We start from the raw sequence: 18651 nt of genomic DNA, 5'->3' as shown, positions 1-18651 counted from the left end.
GAGGTACCATTTTTATCGGGAGACTTAGGGTAATTCAGATTTGTAAAGGAACCGTTATTATCTATTGACTTTCGATGCATTTCTGCCTTCCAAATGAAAGACATTGTGTAAAAAATAAGTCATTCTAAAAAATGACTGATAATTCTCATGCTAGTATGAGTATTCCCAATTTCAGAAATGTGCAAATATCTACTGTTTCCAAACTCTATATTTTGTTCCCCTTTTAGAAATACATAGGTGTCTTTCATACCGATTTTTCCATGTACACATTTTTACAGAATAATTACTATATACCCGGTACATAATAAAAAACCATTGCAAGTTGCTGCTCAGTTTTTGGCTCTGGGCTCGTCGGGTTCTTGGTGAACCTACAAGTCCTATATATCCCCACAACCAGTAATGTCCAGCGGATGCAACGGTATATTGCTTTCAAAGAGCTGTCATAATTAGAAGAAGTTACAGGGGAAAACGTTGACACAAAAGGCTGTTTTTTTCAACTAATTTTCAATGTATCCTATATTTAACTGTTTGTTTCTATAAAAAAACCTTGATGGATCTACACAAATGACCCCTTGCTGAATTCAGAATTTTGTCTTCTTCTCGAAAATGTATAGCTTTCCAGGATCCATTATTGCTTTTAACTGGAAGGAGGTCAAAAGCACAAAAAATAGCAAAAATAGGCTATGTCCTAGAAAAATGCCAAAACTGTGTAAAACATGTTGGGTTTCTGACAAAAGTCTGGTATCCCAGAAAAGCTGGGAAAATGGTGATTTCAACCCCACAAACCCTTTTTTGATAACATTTGCAGGGAAAAACCCAGATGCTTTCATTTGCAGCCCATTTTTTCCAATTTTTCCCAAAAAAAACAAAATTTTGCTGTATTTCAGCTCATTTCTGTGACCCCTCCAGGGGAATCCACAAACCCTGAGTACCTTCAGAATCCCCATGATGTTGGAAGAAAAGGATGCAAATTTGGCGTGGATACCTAATGTGGTCAAAAAGTTACAGGGGCCTAAGCGCGCACTACTCCAAATAGCCAAAAAAAGGCTTGGCACAGGAGGGGGAAAAGGCCTGGCAGCGAAGGGGTTAACACTCAAACGTTTTAAAAACACTAATACTCACTGGATGATGTCATCAGTAATGCAATTTGAAATGTCATCAGTGATGTCACTGACCATGTCATGCGTGATGTAATATGTGAGGTTATAAGCAGTGCATTGAGGGGGCGCAGGTTATAGTAAGCTCAGATAACTATAACTGCTGAATATCTCTGAATTTGTATGAGTGAAGTGTTAGCATAACCATAACGTCCCTGTAACCTTGGGTTTTATTAGTGAATTTCTACTTTTTTAAATTCTATTTCCTAACTACAACGGCCCGCACGAAATAAAAGCTGATTGATAAATACCCTGGTGGTGCGACTCTCTTCTGTGCAGCTCGTTGGAAGGATTTTGTGGATACAGATAGAGAGATAGATAGAAATATTTATATATATATATATATATATATATATATATATATATATATATATATATATATATATATATATATATATATATATATATATAGTTGCACAAATACTGCCAAGGGCACTAGACAGCTTTCTTTATATGTGTACCAGATTAGATTACATATGGTGAGAGTCACTAAAAAAAAACCACCATTAGCTACATACTACACTCTTACCACCCTCCACCTGAATACATTTGCTACATTTTGTGAAGTTACAAATGTTCACAATCCCTATGACTTCAGTGATGTAAAATTGATACAAGTAATCCCACCGTTTTTTGTTTTTCTAAGAACTTTTGCGCTGTTTGACAAATCTTCACGAAATGCTCAAAACTAGTACACCAATCACTTTAACTGCTGTCTGGAGAATTTCGGGGTGATTCGTCAAGCAGGGATTGAGAAAAACATGGGGTCCCAAAACGCTTTTCAAACAGGAAGTGATGGTAGCCATCTTGGGGCTTGACTTTCAAGAAAAAGGATAAAAAAACACAATACAAGGAGGCAGGGTAGGAACACCCTCAAGACCACAGTTTTTTTTATTTTTTATTCTTGCTGCTAATTCTAAAGGATCCATAGAAAAAAAGAAAAAGAAAAAACAAGAACAGTTCCCCGCATTTGTGTTTAGTTTTCTTGTCCCCCGGATAGGCCAGGTCCCGGAGGGATATTTACAATTATATTATAGGGCTTGGCCTTATGTATAAGTTGGAGAGGGGCATGTAGCCCCCCTTCCGGACAGATATCGGCCCCAGGGAACCAACCCCTTGTGGCCCGGCCTGGTCTAAAAAGGGTAAGAGGGGCAGGCAGCCCTCCTCCCTGGACTGATTTCAGCCCCGGGAACACCATCCCCCAGGGTGCAGCCGAAATTAGATAAGGGAGGGGGGTGCAAGACCCCCCTCCCAGAGACATTAATGACCCTGGGGATCCCATACATTATTCCAAACCACAGGAAAAACCCGTAGCCCCAGTTGAGACCTGGGTGGGTATAGTATCATGTAACAATGTCTCGATGGGAGTCAATGAAAGGGTACAAGTTAAAGAGAAAATTAATTACAGAAAAACAAAAACACGTAATCTCAACTTTTGGTTTTAAGCGCAATTATATTAACAACAAAGGCATAAAATGATGGTGTTAAGGGTTACCGTGCAGCATCAACCATGCTTTTTAAGTTGTGTACTAAGTGTAAGGTGAACACATTGTGCTCGAGAACAAATAATTAAACAGTGTAAGTGAAACATGTGAAAAAAAGTAAAACAGCGTTTTGGGAAAATTTTGAAGAATTATTATGTATGAACTTTATCATTACAGTACAGATCGTGAAAAATAATGTCATAATTAGCAATCCCAAATTAGCTGGTACAATGCGACGGCGTTTTGACCTTCATGACTAGAGATCATCATCAGGACAAGAGTGATACAAGGAAGAAGTTTGCTGTCTAATGGGGGAGAAATGTAAACTAACCCTTGAGCCAATGCAAGATTGCGTAAGGGACCTGTGTTAAGGTTCCTCAACACAATCCAAGGCACCTAAGGAGAAAAGTAGAGAAGACAAGAAAGGCTAACATTAGCCCCCACTAGCGTTACTAGAGTGAAGAGGCCTCTTCAAAATCAATTGAAGGGTGGCGAATACACTCACATGGATGGAACCAGAGAGGGAAGAGAGGATTCACTGTGGTCCATCAGGGATTATAGTAATTAGGTCAGAAATGAGCCAGTTCAAGGTACTCTTGAGAAAATAAATGGCTTTCCTTCCGTCCCACTTCCAGTGCCATTGCCTTCACTTCCCTGGTTGGTATCAGCACACATTTGTGGCTGCAATTAAGTTAACAGCGCACACAGTCTTAACTCTTATTTCTCTTTACTAATGCAGATGCATTCTTGTCTGCGTGAAGACCCCAGCCAAGACTATTGGTTTTCCTCACTTTAGAACCTAAGGCCAGTATCAATCCTTTTGAAGGCTATAATCACAACATTGGTGAGTCCTATGACAATACATTCCTGACTACGTAATTTCTCACTTTCTATATCATACACTGACCAGGATGTTCCTGCTTTTGTCTCAAATGTCCCTGGAACTGGATCTTTTCATACCTATTACGTGTAATCCCCGACAGACATTCATTGAATCCCATTGAGACACTGTTGCATGATACACCACCGGGACACAGAAACATGTATTTGCTCTCGCTTGACAGGATCAATTTCAAAGCTCCTGGCAAGCGAGAGCAAACATGAAGTATGTTCCCAGCTGGAGAGAGCTTTAAAAATGCTCCCGCCAGCTGGGAGCAGATTTAAGATCTATTTCCCTGACCACACTGATGCGGGCATGGAGACAGATCTGAATATTGCTCCCGCCCGCAGGGAGCACCTTTTTAGCTGCTCCCTGCAGGCGGGAACAATGCCAGCTCCCGCTGGATGCCGGGAGCCGGCTGGGGCTTTGGCGGCCTTGGGATTCCCATTGCGGCACCCACCCTTTGTTGGCATGGCCCAGGGGATGGGGTCCCTGGGCCTGAAATCGGCCCAGGCAGTTCCCCCCCTTCCTTTTAATTATTGTCCGGGACCCAAAGGATGGGGTCCTCAGGCCGATTTAGGCCCTCCCCTACTAAATATTGTGCCAGACCCCGGAGGATGGCGTTCCCAGGGACGAATCGGCCTGAGGAGGGGATCCTCATGCCAGGAGGTGGGTCTTAATGCCCCAGATAGAGAACACATATTATTAAGCAAGGGAGCTGTTGATAAGTTTGTCCCTGAAAGAACTGTTACCATTTCAGTCCCTAATAATGATAATGATGGTAAGCTCCTCGGGGCAGCCAGTTCACTAACCATTACAACGCAGAAGCATCCTTAGATTCTGAGCAACCATCTTGTAAAAAAAATGAAAGCCCACCATGAAAACCTGCAATGACATTGTCACATGTAGCTAGTGGGAGATTTAGTGGGGGAGTCAGTGGGCATCCATAGCGCTCTGAAATCAAAATGAACTAACTTTTATTTTACCAACTTCATAGTAAATTGGAAACACTAGTGAAAAAACGTTTTATGCATGCAATAAGAGGTTGACCATGATTGAAAAGGTGCATTCCGGATTGATAAAATCCCACGGGCGGTATCGCTGTTAATAATACAGTCCGTCCTAATGATTTGGAAATCATGTAGTCAGAGAGTTGTTCCACTGTAACCGTTCCATTAGTTCCAATAGGGAATAATAACAGGGTGGGAAATGGGTTCCCGGCTCCACCCTCAAAAAGCAGCTGGGTAACCAATGTAACATAATGTCTAGGCATGTTTTTACCCCCACGATTGATAATACTCTTCTTACTCATTTCCCACTCAATCCTGGCCAGGTGAAGTAAGATGATGCTAACAGTCGGAGGCATCCCACTAAAGTAACTCCATCAACGACTCCCTCAATGTTAATTCTTCCAACTGATGTCACACCGTTTGTTGCAATTTTAGTGAAAGTACGGCACTTGAAATAAGGTTCAACACAAATCTATTCTCAGTTAAAAAATAATGTTGTTCACTGGTTTGATGGGCGAATTGGTGGAGGTTGTTTCTTATTCCAACATATAAATATGGTCATACACACCACCAGGATTGGTTTGGACTCCAAGTTTTTGAGGGGGATTGTAGGAAAGTTGGATCTGCTTCTTATGGTTGCCCCCACTTTTTGCTTGATTTTCACTGTTTTTGACTAGTCTGACTGGTATCCTGCTAATCAGGACCTCAGTCTGTTTGCTTTCTCCTTTAAAATGTTATACATGTACTTTGGTACACTCCAGATTGGATACTGGGATACCCTTATAAGTCCCTAGTATATGGTACCCATGTACCCAGGGCACAGGTACCCCAGAGGCCTCCCATGGGCTGAAGCATGTATTATGCCACCCATGAGAGGCCATGCAAAATGGAACTACAGGTCTGCTACTGCAACCTTTGTAAGCTGGTGCTTGCACTACTTACTTTAGATATAGGTTCACTATATCTATAGGTCACTACACTTAAAACTTATAAGTCACCCCTATAGCAGGCCTTATCAATCCTGAAGGCAGGGTGCTGGGTTTTTAGAGAGAGGGTGCCCCTGCATGAGCAGAGCCCCTCTGCAGCCTTCGGAGACCATTCTCCCGGGTTGTCTGTGACTCAGCCGGACATATAGGTAGAGGTGCATTATAACCTCGCGGTAAATGCTATCTCGAAAACGGCTGCATAGAACCAAATCATGTTTGCTATAAAAACCTTGGAATCATACCTTCATACCAGTAACCGGTGTGGGAGATATGATTTCACCCTTCAGAAGCGAGCTTCGTAAGGTCACTGGCCTATCCGGTACCAGCCTTCTCGACCAGGACAGCACAAAATCGATGCTGCCGACCAGAGACACATTTCTGCCCTCCTGCTGCTAAACCACGCTCGAGCAGAGGAAGGCAGCAAACTAGGCATCCTGTCACAGGGAGATGTGACCACCTCCCAGACAGGATTTAGTGTATTGGGGCTGGGTGGGTGTACTCTGAGAGTGCCTGAAAGTCTCCCCTGGGGGCACATTTTGTGTCCCTGTGCATAGTCCAGCCGGAACTAGTTATGGGAGCCATTGGCTCCTGCTCTGGCGCGGAACTGGACAAAGAACATGGGTGTACCCACCCCTCTGTCCTGACCCTCCCCTAGGACGGCCCACTGAATCTGTCCAACCCTCTCCCGTGGGTACAAAAGATCTTACCTTGCTGTAAGACTTTAGATTTTATGTGGACAAGATTCTACAAGAAAAAACCACTGACCTTCGACGGTCTGGACTTCGCTAGACTTCGACTAGGACTGACTTTGTCTCCCTCTCTGTCCAAAGCTTTGTCTGTGCCCTTGCTCCATACAGGCTGCGTGCAGGACCTGTGGTGCACTAAGGACAACCAAAGAATCTCCCTTGGAGTGAAGGAGTCACTCCCCTGCAACTACAGGCACCTTAACGCAACTAAACCGGTCTGCTGCTCCTGAGCTCCTGCGTACTCCTAAGATTTCAGCAGTGCAGTAGGTGGGTTTTCTAAGGTACCTGAGGTCGATCTGCCCTCTCAGCAAGTTTGAGGCTAGTATCGCTCGTGGGGACTGCATAACCCAAATCCCTGGGCACCGCGTCCATTTGCAGTTGCATATGCTTGTTTGCGATTCCCGAGCTTGTACATTGGACTCCGTGTAGTCCTGACCCAGAGCAGTATTTGCACGAAAGAGCTCGAGCCTCCTCACACTGAGTGCTTTGTGGTCTGGTACTTTGCAATCTTGATAGAGGTCCCCTTGCGACTCCTGGTCGTTTGGCCTGTGGGTCCCCCTGAGGGTCATCTTGATTTCCTGGCTGCTCCAGACGTGCCCTGACTCCCCATTTCTTGGTGAGTCCCCTGGACCTGGCTGCTCCACACAGTAACCTGCTTGACCATCCTGCGTGGGCTTCTCTTGCAAAGGCTTGTTGGTGCCCCAGCCGGACACTGACCCCTCAGCACTCAACATCCTTCGTGGGACAACTCACCTGCGGCTCCTGGTTGTCCTCAACATCTCCTGGTCCTCGTGGCTGCAGAGTCAAGCATCCCTTCCTCGCACCTGAAGCACCCGACATCGGTGGGCATTCGTCTACTGAGCCCCCTGGTCACTCTGAAGTGACCCAGACTCTGTCCCCTCTGCATTCAGGCTACTCCCTTCTAGAATCCAGGCTTGGATTCCTCCGGACACTTTTCACCTTCATGGCAGCAGTACTTCTTCACAGCCCTCCTTGAGAACGACGGGGGTTTCCGACACCACTCCAGATCTATGCACCCGGCTCCTCCGGAATAGGTAACTCGGGTACTACGGTATCCACGGGTGGGGTGGCTCTCCAATCTCCTAAGTTCCAAAGGGTTTGCTCAAAGTCCTCCTAGAAGGGTCCTTAAAGTTTAAAACTATAACCGCGACTTTACCATAGAATTGTACAGAGCCCACGGTCGTGTTAGCACACTGCACCTGTCCTCTGTGGGGTCCCTACCTACTCACCTTGGGTGGTTCTTTGGGGTCCCAGCGATTCTACATACTCTAGACCTTGTCTTGACTCAAGCCGAGATTGTTATACCACTATTTTAGTATATGGATATGGTTTGGTCTTCCCCTAGAACCCACTGTGTATTGTGCTACTTACACAACTGTTCTATTGATCTCGTATCGTGTGCTTTGTGTTCTATCCTCGTGTAGAGGATACTAGAGAGTGTTATATTAATAAATACATATTTTTATATAACTACTGTGTGGTTCTCCTTTCATTTAGTCAATATTGGAGGTGATATTCTGGTAAAACAAGCTGCTTTACATTCCTTCAAGAATAAGCCTGAAGGCTGCTCTCCACAGCTACCACTAGGATAGCTTTCTAAAGGTTATCTTTGACCTCATACTTCATAAGGGTCGTTTGGACTGGTGCAAGGTGCCCACTATAATTAGTGAACAGCATATACCAGGCCAACTTCTCACAGGGATTGTATAGAGGTTAATCTTGATCAGCCTGACCTAGCTGATATCACAGCTACCTGTTTCAAAGGTGCCCCTTCTGTAATCCAGGTTCTACCTTTGGGTTATTTTCCTAAACCGCATTTGTCACAAGGAGGTTTTAGTCTTCCTGTTTCCAGCTGTCTACAAAGTTCCACTTTACCTAACACTTTTAATATTCAAATGACTAACAGGTTTGAGACTCTGAGTACACTGGATAATGATGATTGACTTGATAATGCTCCCAAAGATATGATTAACCCTCGCCCTACCAATAATGTAAACGGCAAAGTAACAGTCAGTTTTTCAAGTACAGGGGTGTAACATTAGCAAGGTGTGAATCGCAGTCAGAGTCAGACCGCAGGCTAACCCAAACAAATTGAGATCTGTTAAGACAAATCACGAATGAGAAACACAGAGATAGTGTTTGGTGCATCCACAGAAATTAGGACAAAGGCAACGAATTCAGTCTTCTTTGATGAGTAAAGTGACTGTAGGGAGCAGCTCCTCCCCCCTCCCCTACTTAAATGACGACCGCTGCGGGGAGCGCGAGCTAGATCCCTGACCCTCGGTCAGTGATCAGCTCTTCCCCAGCAGCTTTGTCTGTCTGCGCACAGTCTCCGGTCTCACCTAGGCAGGGCTCGAGACCTCTCCCTGCTGGGTTCCGCACCTGGAATTCTTTGATTCTTGCATACTTGCTTACTTTGCACCTGGAATTCTTTTTATTCCTGCCTACTTGCTTACTTTGCTTATTACTGCTTATTGCCTATTGCACCTGTATTTCATGGGTTCTTGCTTATCTCGCTTATTTTCCCTTGCATTCCCCCAGTGGCCCGGACGCTGGTACTGCGTCTGTTTTTCCTGCCGCAACCCGACCCGCTACCGCCTCCCAGCTCCTCGCCCCTCCCCTACTTAAATGACGACCGCTGCGCGTGCTGAAGGCGCACCTAAGGCAAGCCCGTCTGTGCCCATCCGCGCCAGGAACGCGCCCAGCGCCAGACCCCCACGAACGCCACGACACCCACCACTGCTACAACGCCAACACCCTCCATGAACTCAACACCGGCAGATCATCAAACTGCTTCCAGGCCAGCCCGAAATACACCCACGGACCCTTCACCTGCCGTAGCTGCACCTTCACAAGCCGCCGAACATCTGCACATCCCACCCCACCCGTCAGAGCAGAACGCAACCACCTCAGATGCATACTACTCAACACCCGCTCCGTCCACAAGCACGCCATCGAACTCTGGGACCTACTCGACTCAGCCTCCCCGGACGTCGCCTTCCTAACAGAGACCTGGATGAACCCGTCCTCGGCACCCAACATCGCCATACCCATCCCCGATGGCTACAAGATCACCAGAAGGGACCGCACCAACAGACAAGGAGGAGGTTTCGCCATCATCTACAGAAACACCCTTAGAGTCTCGACCTGCACAGCAGAAACCTCCAGCACCACCGAACACATTCACTTCCAGATCCACACGGACCCCAACACCACCCTCAGAGGAACACTCGTTGTCAGACCCCCCGGCCGCAGTTCGTGACGCCATCTCCGACATCGTCAGCACGTACGCTCTCGCTTCCACAGACTACATCCTCCTCGGAGACCTGAACTTTCACTTCGAGAACCCCAACGACAGCAACTCCGCCGCTCTGCTCGACAACCTTGGACTCAAACAGCTCGTCACGACCCCCACCCACACCGCCGGACACACGCTCGACCCCATCTTCTCCGGCAGCAATCAGGTCTCCTTCAGTCACACCACCGAAGTCCACTGGACCGACCATTGCTGCATCCACTTCACCTTCAAGAAACCAACCTCGCACCAACACTGGCAACGGCTCCCCTACCACAGCTGGAAAAAAGGTTACCGAAGACCAGCTCATCACCACCCTTGCCCGAGACCCACCAACTGACACCACCGACACTGACACAGCCACCCGCAACCTCAGGCAATGGATCGACGGCTGCGCCAACACTCTCACCCGGATCAAAAAACCCTCAAACAGACGCACCGACAGAAAGGCTAGTTGGTTCACCACCAACATCCAGGAATCCAAGCGGACCTGCCGAAGACTCGAGAAAAAGTGGTGCTGCGAACAGACACCAGACAACCATGCAGCCTTAAAGAACGCCAGCCGCAAGCACCACCAACTCATCCGAGCCACCAAAAGGACCTCCTTCAAGGAATGCATCGACAACAACGCACACAACAGCAAAGAGCTCTTTGACATCGTGAAGGAACTCTCCAACCCCCAGCTCCAGCTCCAATGACATCCTGCTGTCGCAAGACCTTTGCAACTCCCTAGCCACCTTCTATCACTGCAAGATCGCAGACATCCACGACAGCTTCAACGCCCAGACCATCCATACAGCCGCCGACACCGCAGACCCACCACAGCCCCCCCCCCCGCCTCAACAACCACCTGATTTCCTGGACCCACACCAACGACGAGGACACCATCAAGACCATGAAAACCATCCACTCCAGCTCACCATCCGACCCCTGCCCCACCACATCTTCAACAAAGCAAAACGCATCATCTCACCCCAACTTCGGAAGATCATCTACAGCTCCTTTGAGATCGCCACCTTCCCGGAACGCTGGAAGTATGCCGAGATCAACGCCCTACTCAAAAAACCCACAGCGGACCCAAAGGACCTCAAGAACTTCCGACCCATCTCCTTGCTCCCGTTCCCGGCGAAAGTCATCGAAAAGATCGTCAACAAGCAACTTAACCACTTCCTCAAGGAGAACAACAGCCTGGACCCGTCCCAATCTGGATTCCGCAGCAATCACAGCACCGAAACCGCCCTCATCGCTGCCATATTCGACATCAGGACCCTGCTGGACAGCGGCGAAACCACGGCCCTCATCCTCCTGGACCTCTCGGCTGCCTTCGACACCGTCTGCCACCACACCCTACGCACACGCCTACACGACGCAGGAATATGCGACAAGGCCCTGGACTGGACCACCTCCTTCCTCACCAACAGAACCCAGAGGGTCCGCCTGCCCCATTCCGTTCTGAAGCCACCAAGATCATCTGTGGCGTACCCCAAGGATGGTCCCTCAGCCCTACCCTTTTCAACGTCTACATGGCACAGCTCGCCAAAATCGTCCGCTCGCACAACCTCAACATCGTCTCCTACGCCGACGACACACAGCTGATCCTCTCACTCACTCACCAAGAACCCCGCCACCGCCAAAACCAACCTCCACGAAAGAATGAAGGCCGTCGCCAATTGGATGCAGAACAGCCACCTGAAACTTAACTCAGATAAGACAGAGGTCATCATCCTCGGCTCCACCCCCTCCACCTGGGACGACTTTTGGTGGCCAGCCACCCTGGGAACTGCACCCACACCCACCAACCACGCACGCAACTTGGGGTTCATCCTGGATTCCTTGCTCTCAATGACCCAGCAAGTAATCACCGTCTCCTCCTCCTGCTTCAACACCCTCCACATGCTCCGCAAGATCTACAGATGGATCCCCACTGGAACCAGAAGGATGGTCACCCAGGTCCTCATCAGCAGCAGACTGGACTACGGCAACACCCTCTACGCAGGAACCATGGGCAAACTCCAGAAAAGACTCCAACGCATACAGAATGCCTCTGCACGCCTCATCCTCGACATACCCCACCACACCCACATCACTGCCCACCTGAAAGACCTGCACTGGCTCCCAGTCAACAAGAGTATCACCTTCAAGCTCCTCACCCACGCCCACAAAGCACTACACATCGCCGGATCAGCATACCACGACAAGCGTCTCACCTTCTACACCCCGAACAGACAGCTTCGCTCCACCGACCTCGTCCTCGCACCACGCATCCACAGGACCTCCACCGGCGGAAGATCCTTCTCCTACCTCGCTGCCAAAACATGGAACACCCTCCCGACACGTCTGCGACCCAGGACCTGCTGACCTTCAGGAGACTTCTCAAGACCTGTCTATTCGAGCAGTAGCTGCACCCCCCACCCCACCCCCCCTCAGCGCCTTGAGACCCTCACGGGTGATTAGTGCGCTCTACAAATTGTTGCTTGATTGGTAAAAGGACTTACTCCAAGTGACGCCCACGAAGAATTAGGGTATCTCCATTTATCTGTCCTGAGGAAGACCTAGAGGTGTGATCTAATATCACACATAGTATATATGGGTCGAAACGTTTACGGAAGTAAAGAGCTGGCTTGCACTACATGATTGTGTTGGATAAAAGATCTTTTCACTTTTCCTGATGAAATATAATAGGAGACTTTTTAAGCAGGTCAAGAGCAACTGAGATTCATTTCTTCCTAAGTTTGCTATATTATAGTAAAGCATATTCACATACTGTAAAAGCACTTTTTCCTTTTCACTGCACACAGAGCACTGTGTTTGAGATATATTGCAATGTGTACTAATGTTAAACAACATATGTTCCATGCAGGAAAAACTTGCGTGAGTTTGGAATCTATAATGTGATTGATGTATTTTAGGAGAGCATTGTTGCGCTACCTCCCACTGACTGTGGAAATAGCACAAGTTAATCCGACAGAACCATATGTGCTTTTTGTACTGCAAAGATCTACATGTCATCGGCAGGTCATATGTTTAAATCACTATCAGTGAATATGGTTGTTTATCATACTGAGGTAGATAAAACAAGGAGTTATTGAAATACTCGTTTTATGCAATGAGAGGCAAATTAACTGTAGTATGAGCTATGCAAATGTTCACGTATTAACACTGTCCTACAGAAGAAGCATGGGATGGTGGTAACTGAAACTTGATCTGTATATTTTAACAAGCAGGTCAAGCACATATAACTTCACAATGCTTCACAGATAAAGTACAGGAGACTCACTACTTGGGGAGGCTGGGGGTCTGTGGGGGTGGAGCTTCACATAGGCTCATACCCTTAACAAGCAAAAAAAAAAAGACTGAAATCCGATATTTTGCATCAAATAATTGATGTGATACAGGGTTGGGAGTGCCCACCATAAGAATACAGTCAGTAAAACATGTGGGTTTGGTTTAACTAAGAGCTTTCCTCAGTCAGAGGAACCAATCTGTAGGAAAAGCACAAATGTCTAGGTCCAGCTTATAAAGGTTCCTCCTGCTTTTGAAGACAAATTACAGGATCAAATTCAAAAGAGTACGGGAGCTGTTGTACCTTGACTTCCATAATATAGTCTACATTGAGCCCAAGAGAAGAACATCCAGATCACACAAGCCAAGCAAGTCGACTTTGCCTTAATTGCAGGATGTAAGACCATATAACATCAGCTCCTACAGAACACCACTGGCTCCCTGAAGAAGAAGGACTGTTTATAAACCTCTGAGGAAAACGGGACCTAGGACCTCTTAAAATAAGACCACCAATATACTCGAAGCCAATTCCCTCAGGTATAGCACTACAAGACAGACCAACCAATTGAAATGTAAGAGGGGGAAACATACACGTACATCCATAAGAAAAAAATCTAGGCTCCTCTAGGGGACACTGCAAAGCACAGCATCATGAAAGGAGCTCTGAAAGCCTACTAATTTAAGAAGGACTATATTCACAGTCATATTCCAATCATGCCTGGCTCTCCAATGAGGGACCAGGCTCCTGATAGTTACTTTAGTCCTGAGCACTGATTTCATTAACTGGTGAGTGGTCAAAGAGCTTATACCGTTTGCTATACACTGACGTCTACAAGGTTGGACTGAATATAAGACTGATCTATAACAATTTAAGAGTTAAAAGAGGGATTGTGGCAACATGTGCGGCATGGGAAACTATAATGAGATACTTTAATATGCATAGAAGAAATGTAAAGACAGAGGGACAGTTATTAAAGATAAAGTATTATTTCCAAATATCGAGATTTATTAGGGTAATAAGGCCACATTTTCACATACCCATCCAGATGGATTCTGCGCCTTTGGGTCTTTGTAGAATACCAGACTGTTCCCAGCGAGAACCACCCACGATGAGTTCCAATTCTTTCTGCAAGGAGACACAATAGATGTGTCCATTTTTTGTTCCCAGGTTTATTATTGCAAATTAATTCTAAATGCAGGTACTCAACCTCTGCGACACAAAGCATTGCAAGGCCAGTGGTGCTGGCATTTCAGTCTCTGGGACACAACACTAAACCCATCATACACTGGACTTTCATCAACCCAGCATCTGCCTCTCTTTCATCTTTAGAACACATTGCACTTCAAGTCAAGCATAATCTGCTCTTCCATCTAAAAAACACGTAGCACGCACTTCAAAGCATGTGCTTCTCTTCCATCTGTAAGACACATAGCACCTTAACTGCTGCCTCTGCATATGCTTCTTTTCTATCCCCAGGGCACACAGCACCTTAACTCGAGCATACTCACCTCTTATATCTGAAAGATACAAAGCACCTCAATAAAAGATGGTGTTCATGTTCCATCTCTAGGACACATTACACCTTAACCCAGGCATATGCTGCTCTCCCATCTCTGAGATACAAAGCACTTCAGTGCATAGCATGCTTTGCTCTCCCATTTTAGCAACACGTAGCACCGCAATCCCACCAGGCGCTCCTTTACCTCTGAAATGCCCATGCCTCAATCCCTGATAGTATACCAAACGTGTCCTCCAACTGCCATAACAGCATGCGTTAATTTGTTTCTCCCACTCCCAGGCCTATACTGCAATCTCCTTGTGCACAGCTTTCTAAACCATCTCTGCAATAATAGCACAATCCCTACACATACTGTTTTTACTGAACCAACTCTGCACTTCCAGTATGCACTGTTTCTGTTAAACTACCTATGTCACACATCACAACACCACCCATAATATAACACCAGAAGCGCATCAAGTACGGCTGCAAATTGTGGTTCCAACTTAGCACTGGGTCAAGGGCTTTCAATGAAGAAATGTACCATGTATGGGTCAAGGGCTTTCAATGAAGAAATGTACCATGTACTGGACAAGGTCTGTGTCCAACATCCCTGGATTTGAGACCTGAAAAATAGGGTCTAAAGCCATGATCATAGATCCACTGACTAATAAACACAGCTTGCAGGTCACGCTTTATTGCCCTCTCTGATCACCATCCCATATATCTTTCTCTGTACCTCAGTTTTCGCCCTCCTTCTGCTATCTTGGTCTTGTTTAGCTGGCCAGCTTTCTCCACCTCCTGATGTGGGAAAAACAAAAATAATAAAACAAATTATCATTCTATGCTAATTGTAAGGGAGGTAGAAAATGAAAGACATGGAAATATGGAGAAAATATAGAGGGGAAAATGAAATGATAAGAATAAAGAAGCTAGGAAAAAAGAAAACAATGACAAAAAGGAAGGGAGAGGAAAGATACAGGAAAAAGACAAAGAAGAGTGTGAACATCCTACATCGATCAGATATGTGAGTATCAGAAATGGGATTTCTCATACATGACCATAAGCATAGGAGTGATAATGGCCATCTTTTCATGTGCCATCTAAATGTATGCATCATTCATTAATTATTCACCATCCATTCCTCTTTTCATTCACAAAATTCCAGCCAATCATGCTTCACTCCATCCTATCGACTATATCCATTAAACATCTCTTCATTCACAATTCTCCATCCATCGAGCATTTCCAACAATTTATCGACCGCTCATTATTATCCATCCCCATTAGATATTATTCACCATTTGCCATCCATTTACTCTCCACCCAATCACGTACCTTCATTAGTAAAAAATGACTGTCTAAAAAGACTTCATGGTGAGTTTCAGAAGTGAACACTCTAAATGAGGACTCAAGAACTTGATAGAATACTCAAGGTGAGGCCTCAAGGCCTGCATGAAATATGCTAGATTACACCTCAAATGCGGCGCAATGCTCCAGATGAAGACTTCAGACCCTCCATAAAATGTCTAATTCTAGACCAAAAGAGACCTTTACTTTCAAGATACGCAGCCGCATTTAATTAAGGGTACAAACTGACACTGAATGAGGCTCAGGGTGAACAGCCTTATCATCCGTGTGAACACCCTGCCTTCTGGATCACCAGGAAACTAAGATCAAACAACACTAGATGATATTGGAAATGGTGGATGTTGCACTATACAAAATCGCTGTAACATGACATAACATACCACAATCTGCACTCGAGCTTCTGCCGAATTAACCTATGCTAAAGAAGATACAGCGGTTTCTGGTGCAAGTTATTGTTTAAGATCATTCACTTTGCTCTTCTGATTCTATACATTTGATTGTTGTCACAGCCATAGCAGGTCAGTATGTTCAGGTTACAAAAACGATTAAAAGGACAAGCTGTCTACTTGTACAGGTCATACTGGTTTTGTTTATAAAGGACGTTTCCATTCCATCATTAGGAGGTATGTAAAGTATGCAAGATCAACATTTTTTAAACCGAACCAATTAGACAACGTGATCAGCAAGTAAATTCGCTACAGCCCTCAATCTCTAAAATTTGTGAAAAGTAGCAAACTCCTTTATTTGAGAAGAAAATGTAAACATCAATAGAGTTTGCACTTAAAAATCTAGAAAGATAGGGCTGAAACAACAACAGCATGAACTGCATGGGGAGCCCGTCCTTTCTATTAACACAAATTAGTAAGTTATAAGGAAGCAACAACTATTAAGACTCACGTGGGGCATGTCATCGACCTTGGCGGACGCCTTGGGTACTGCTGGACACGGTTTTGTCTCTGTGAAACGTTCAAGGTCGTGGTGTGACAGGTTCCTTCGATGAGTGGCCTATTTATGTAGAGAGACAGAAAACTCCACGTCATGTACATATGAATGATGATGGTACATTCGATGGGCATACTGACATTTAGGCCCTCGTCACTATTGGGCAGGACTTATCTGGTGGTATAATAGCAGAGGAGTACGTCTGTTACTGAGCTATGCAGGATTACACGGGTCCATTCAAAGTTAATGAGGTCAGAATGAGGAACAGCGTAAGGATGCATTTGGACCACACCCGAAATCTGTATTTGTGCTCTGTTCGTGGAAAAACCATAGAGTGCGGTCATTTCTCACAACTTGGATTTCAATGGCTGAAGCAAATACTGTTTGCGCCAGCTATTGACTTTACCCCGCCATTTGCAACAAGGCCCTAAGTGTTTAGTTGCTGCTGCTGTTTGTCATATCATCATCCTTCACCTTTCATCACAACTTCTAACCTCTAAATCTTTTCACCACAGCAGTGGATGGTCTTACAGATTCACCATTCCTTCTCTTCATCCATCCAGCCATCCATCTCTACATCATTCTTCCGTTCTCCATCCTCCCCTCTATCCTCCTTTACATCCATCAATTCACCCTCATTTACATCCACCTTTCTCTCCATCCATCCAACTTTCTATCTCTTCACACACATCTACCCACCAATCCATTCACCATTTTACCCATTCACCTTTCTATCAACCTTTCTGTCCGTTCATTCATCCATCCACTCATCCTTCTTGCCCCTCCATCCATCCTTCCCTCTCGCTTTTCCCTCCTTCCCTCCATATTTCATGCTCCCTTGTTACATGTGTTCTCCCATCCGACAACTATATATTATTTTCTAGTAGTTGTATTTAAGTTTGGAAGCTAGTGTCTCAGAGCAAAGTCAAAGGAGCCTAAACATGTTAAAGATTTGTATGTTACATTCACTGCCCTGTGGCACAACCCACCCCCAAGCTGCTGGTGTGAGGGGTTGATGACACCTTGTTGAGACGGATTGTTGCTGAGACAGGTCCTTGGTGCTACGTCAGACTCTGTCACATGTCAAGCGAGACTAGTCCTTCTCCAGGCAAGTTTCGTAGAGGCAAGCATGCAAAGAAATCCCAAGCAGGGGGCGGATAATGAGCACCAAATAGCACACTTGTTGAGAAGTCCCACTGCTACCACATTGGGGCATGCCTACTTTCGCTTGACATGGAGAAGGCTTTTGATAGAGTAAATTGTTCTTTCTTTCGAACAGTCTTGGGCAAGGTGGGACTGGGGCTGGGCATGATTACTAAAATCATGGCCTCTTATGTCGCAGCAGACACTTCCGTATTAATGGGGTGTCCATTGTTTCTCCTTTTTATTTGCCCTAGTAGTTGAACCGCTGGCCATCACCATCCACTGAACTGCTGTTGTGGTGGGTATCCTCTTTGGTGGCTGGGACCATAAGATTAGCTTTTTCATGGATACTCGTTTGCTCACTATCTCTCAGCCCTCTATCTCTCTCCTGGCCATTATTGCTTGCCTGACTGCTTTTGAGCCAGTATCTGCCTTCAAAATCTACATGTTCAAATTGTGCACACTCAATCTGACCACACCCCAGCAGTACCTTCCTGCACTGTAAGATTTGTCACCGTTCTAATAGTCCCCAGATAAGATTCGATATCTGGGTCTAAACCTCACTCCTACACTCACATCTTGGTCACGGGCTAACTGACTGCAACTACCTCGCTCCATTTAAGCGGATGCTTGTTAGTGGAAACGCCTCCACATCTCTTGGAGGTCCGGGTTAATGTCATAAAAACAAATGTTCTCCCCTGGGTTCTCTACCTATTCCAGTCTTTGCCCACTCCAATCCCACATGAGGATATCACACGCTTGCAACAAGACAAAAGTTCCTTCATCTGGGGCAGGAAGCGGCCAAAGATATCTAACTCCTTAATGATGCAGTCTC

At 45.8% G+C, this 18651-nt stretch overlaps 1 protein-coding gene across 11 annotated transcripts in view; it reads right to left on the bottom strand.

Annotated features, from left to right (window-relative positions):
- The window catches only part of ARHGAP9 (Rho GTPase activating protein 9), a 921400-nt gene that overhangs the window by 612110 nt on the left and 290639 nt on the right, over positions 1 to 18651 (bottom strand). For all 11 annotated transcript variants that reach the window (XM_085654614.1, XM_085654612.1, XM_085654615.1 and 8 more), the window contains 3 exons: positions 16629 to 16736; positions 15100 to 15161; positions 13900 to 13987 (listed from right to left, as the gene is read on the bottom strand). In XM_085654614.1, coding sequence (XP_085510740.1) covers positions 13900 to 13987; positions 15100 to 15161; positions 16629 to 16736 — 258 coding nt within the window. The remainder of the gene's footprint in view (positions 1 to 13899; positions 13988 to 15099; positions 15162 to 16628; positions 16737 to 18651) is intronic.

This window comes from Triturus cristatus, chromosome 4_1 (assembly GCF_964204655.1).
Source record: "Triturus cristatus chromosome 4_1, aTriCri1.1, whole genome shotgun sequence".
NCBI lineage: Eukaryota > Metazoa > Chordata > Amphibia > Caudata > Salamandridae > Triturus > Triturus cristatus.
This window is presented reverse-complemented; position numbering and strand designations above follow the sequence as displayed.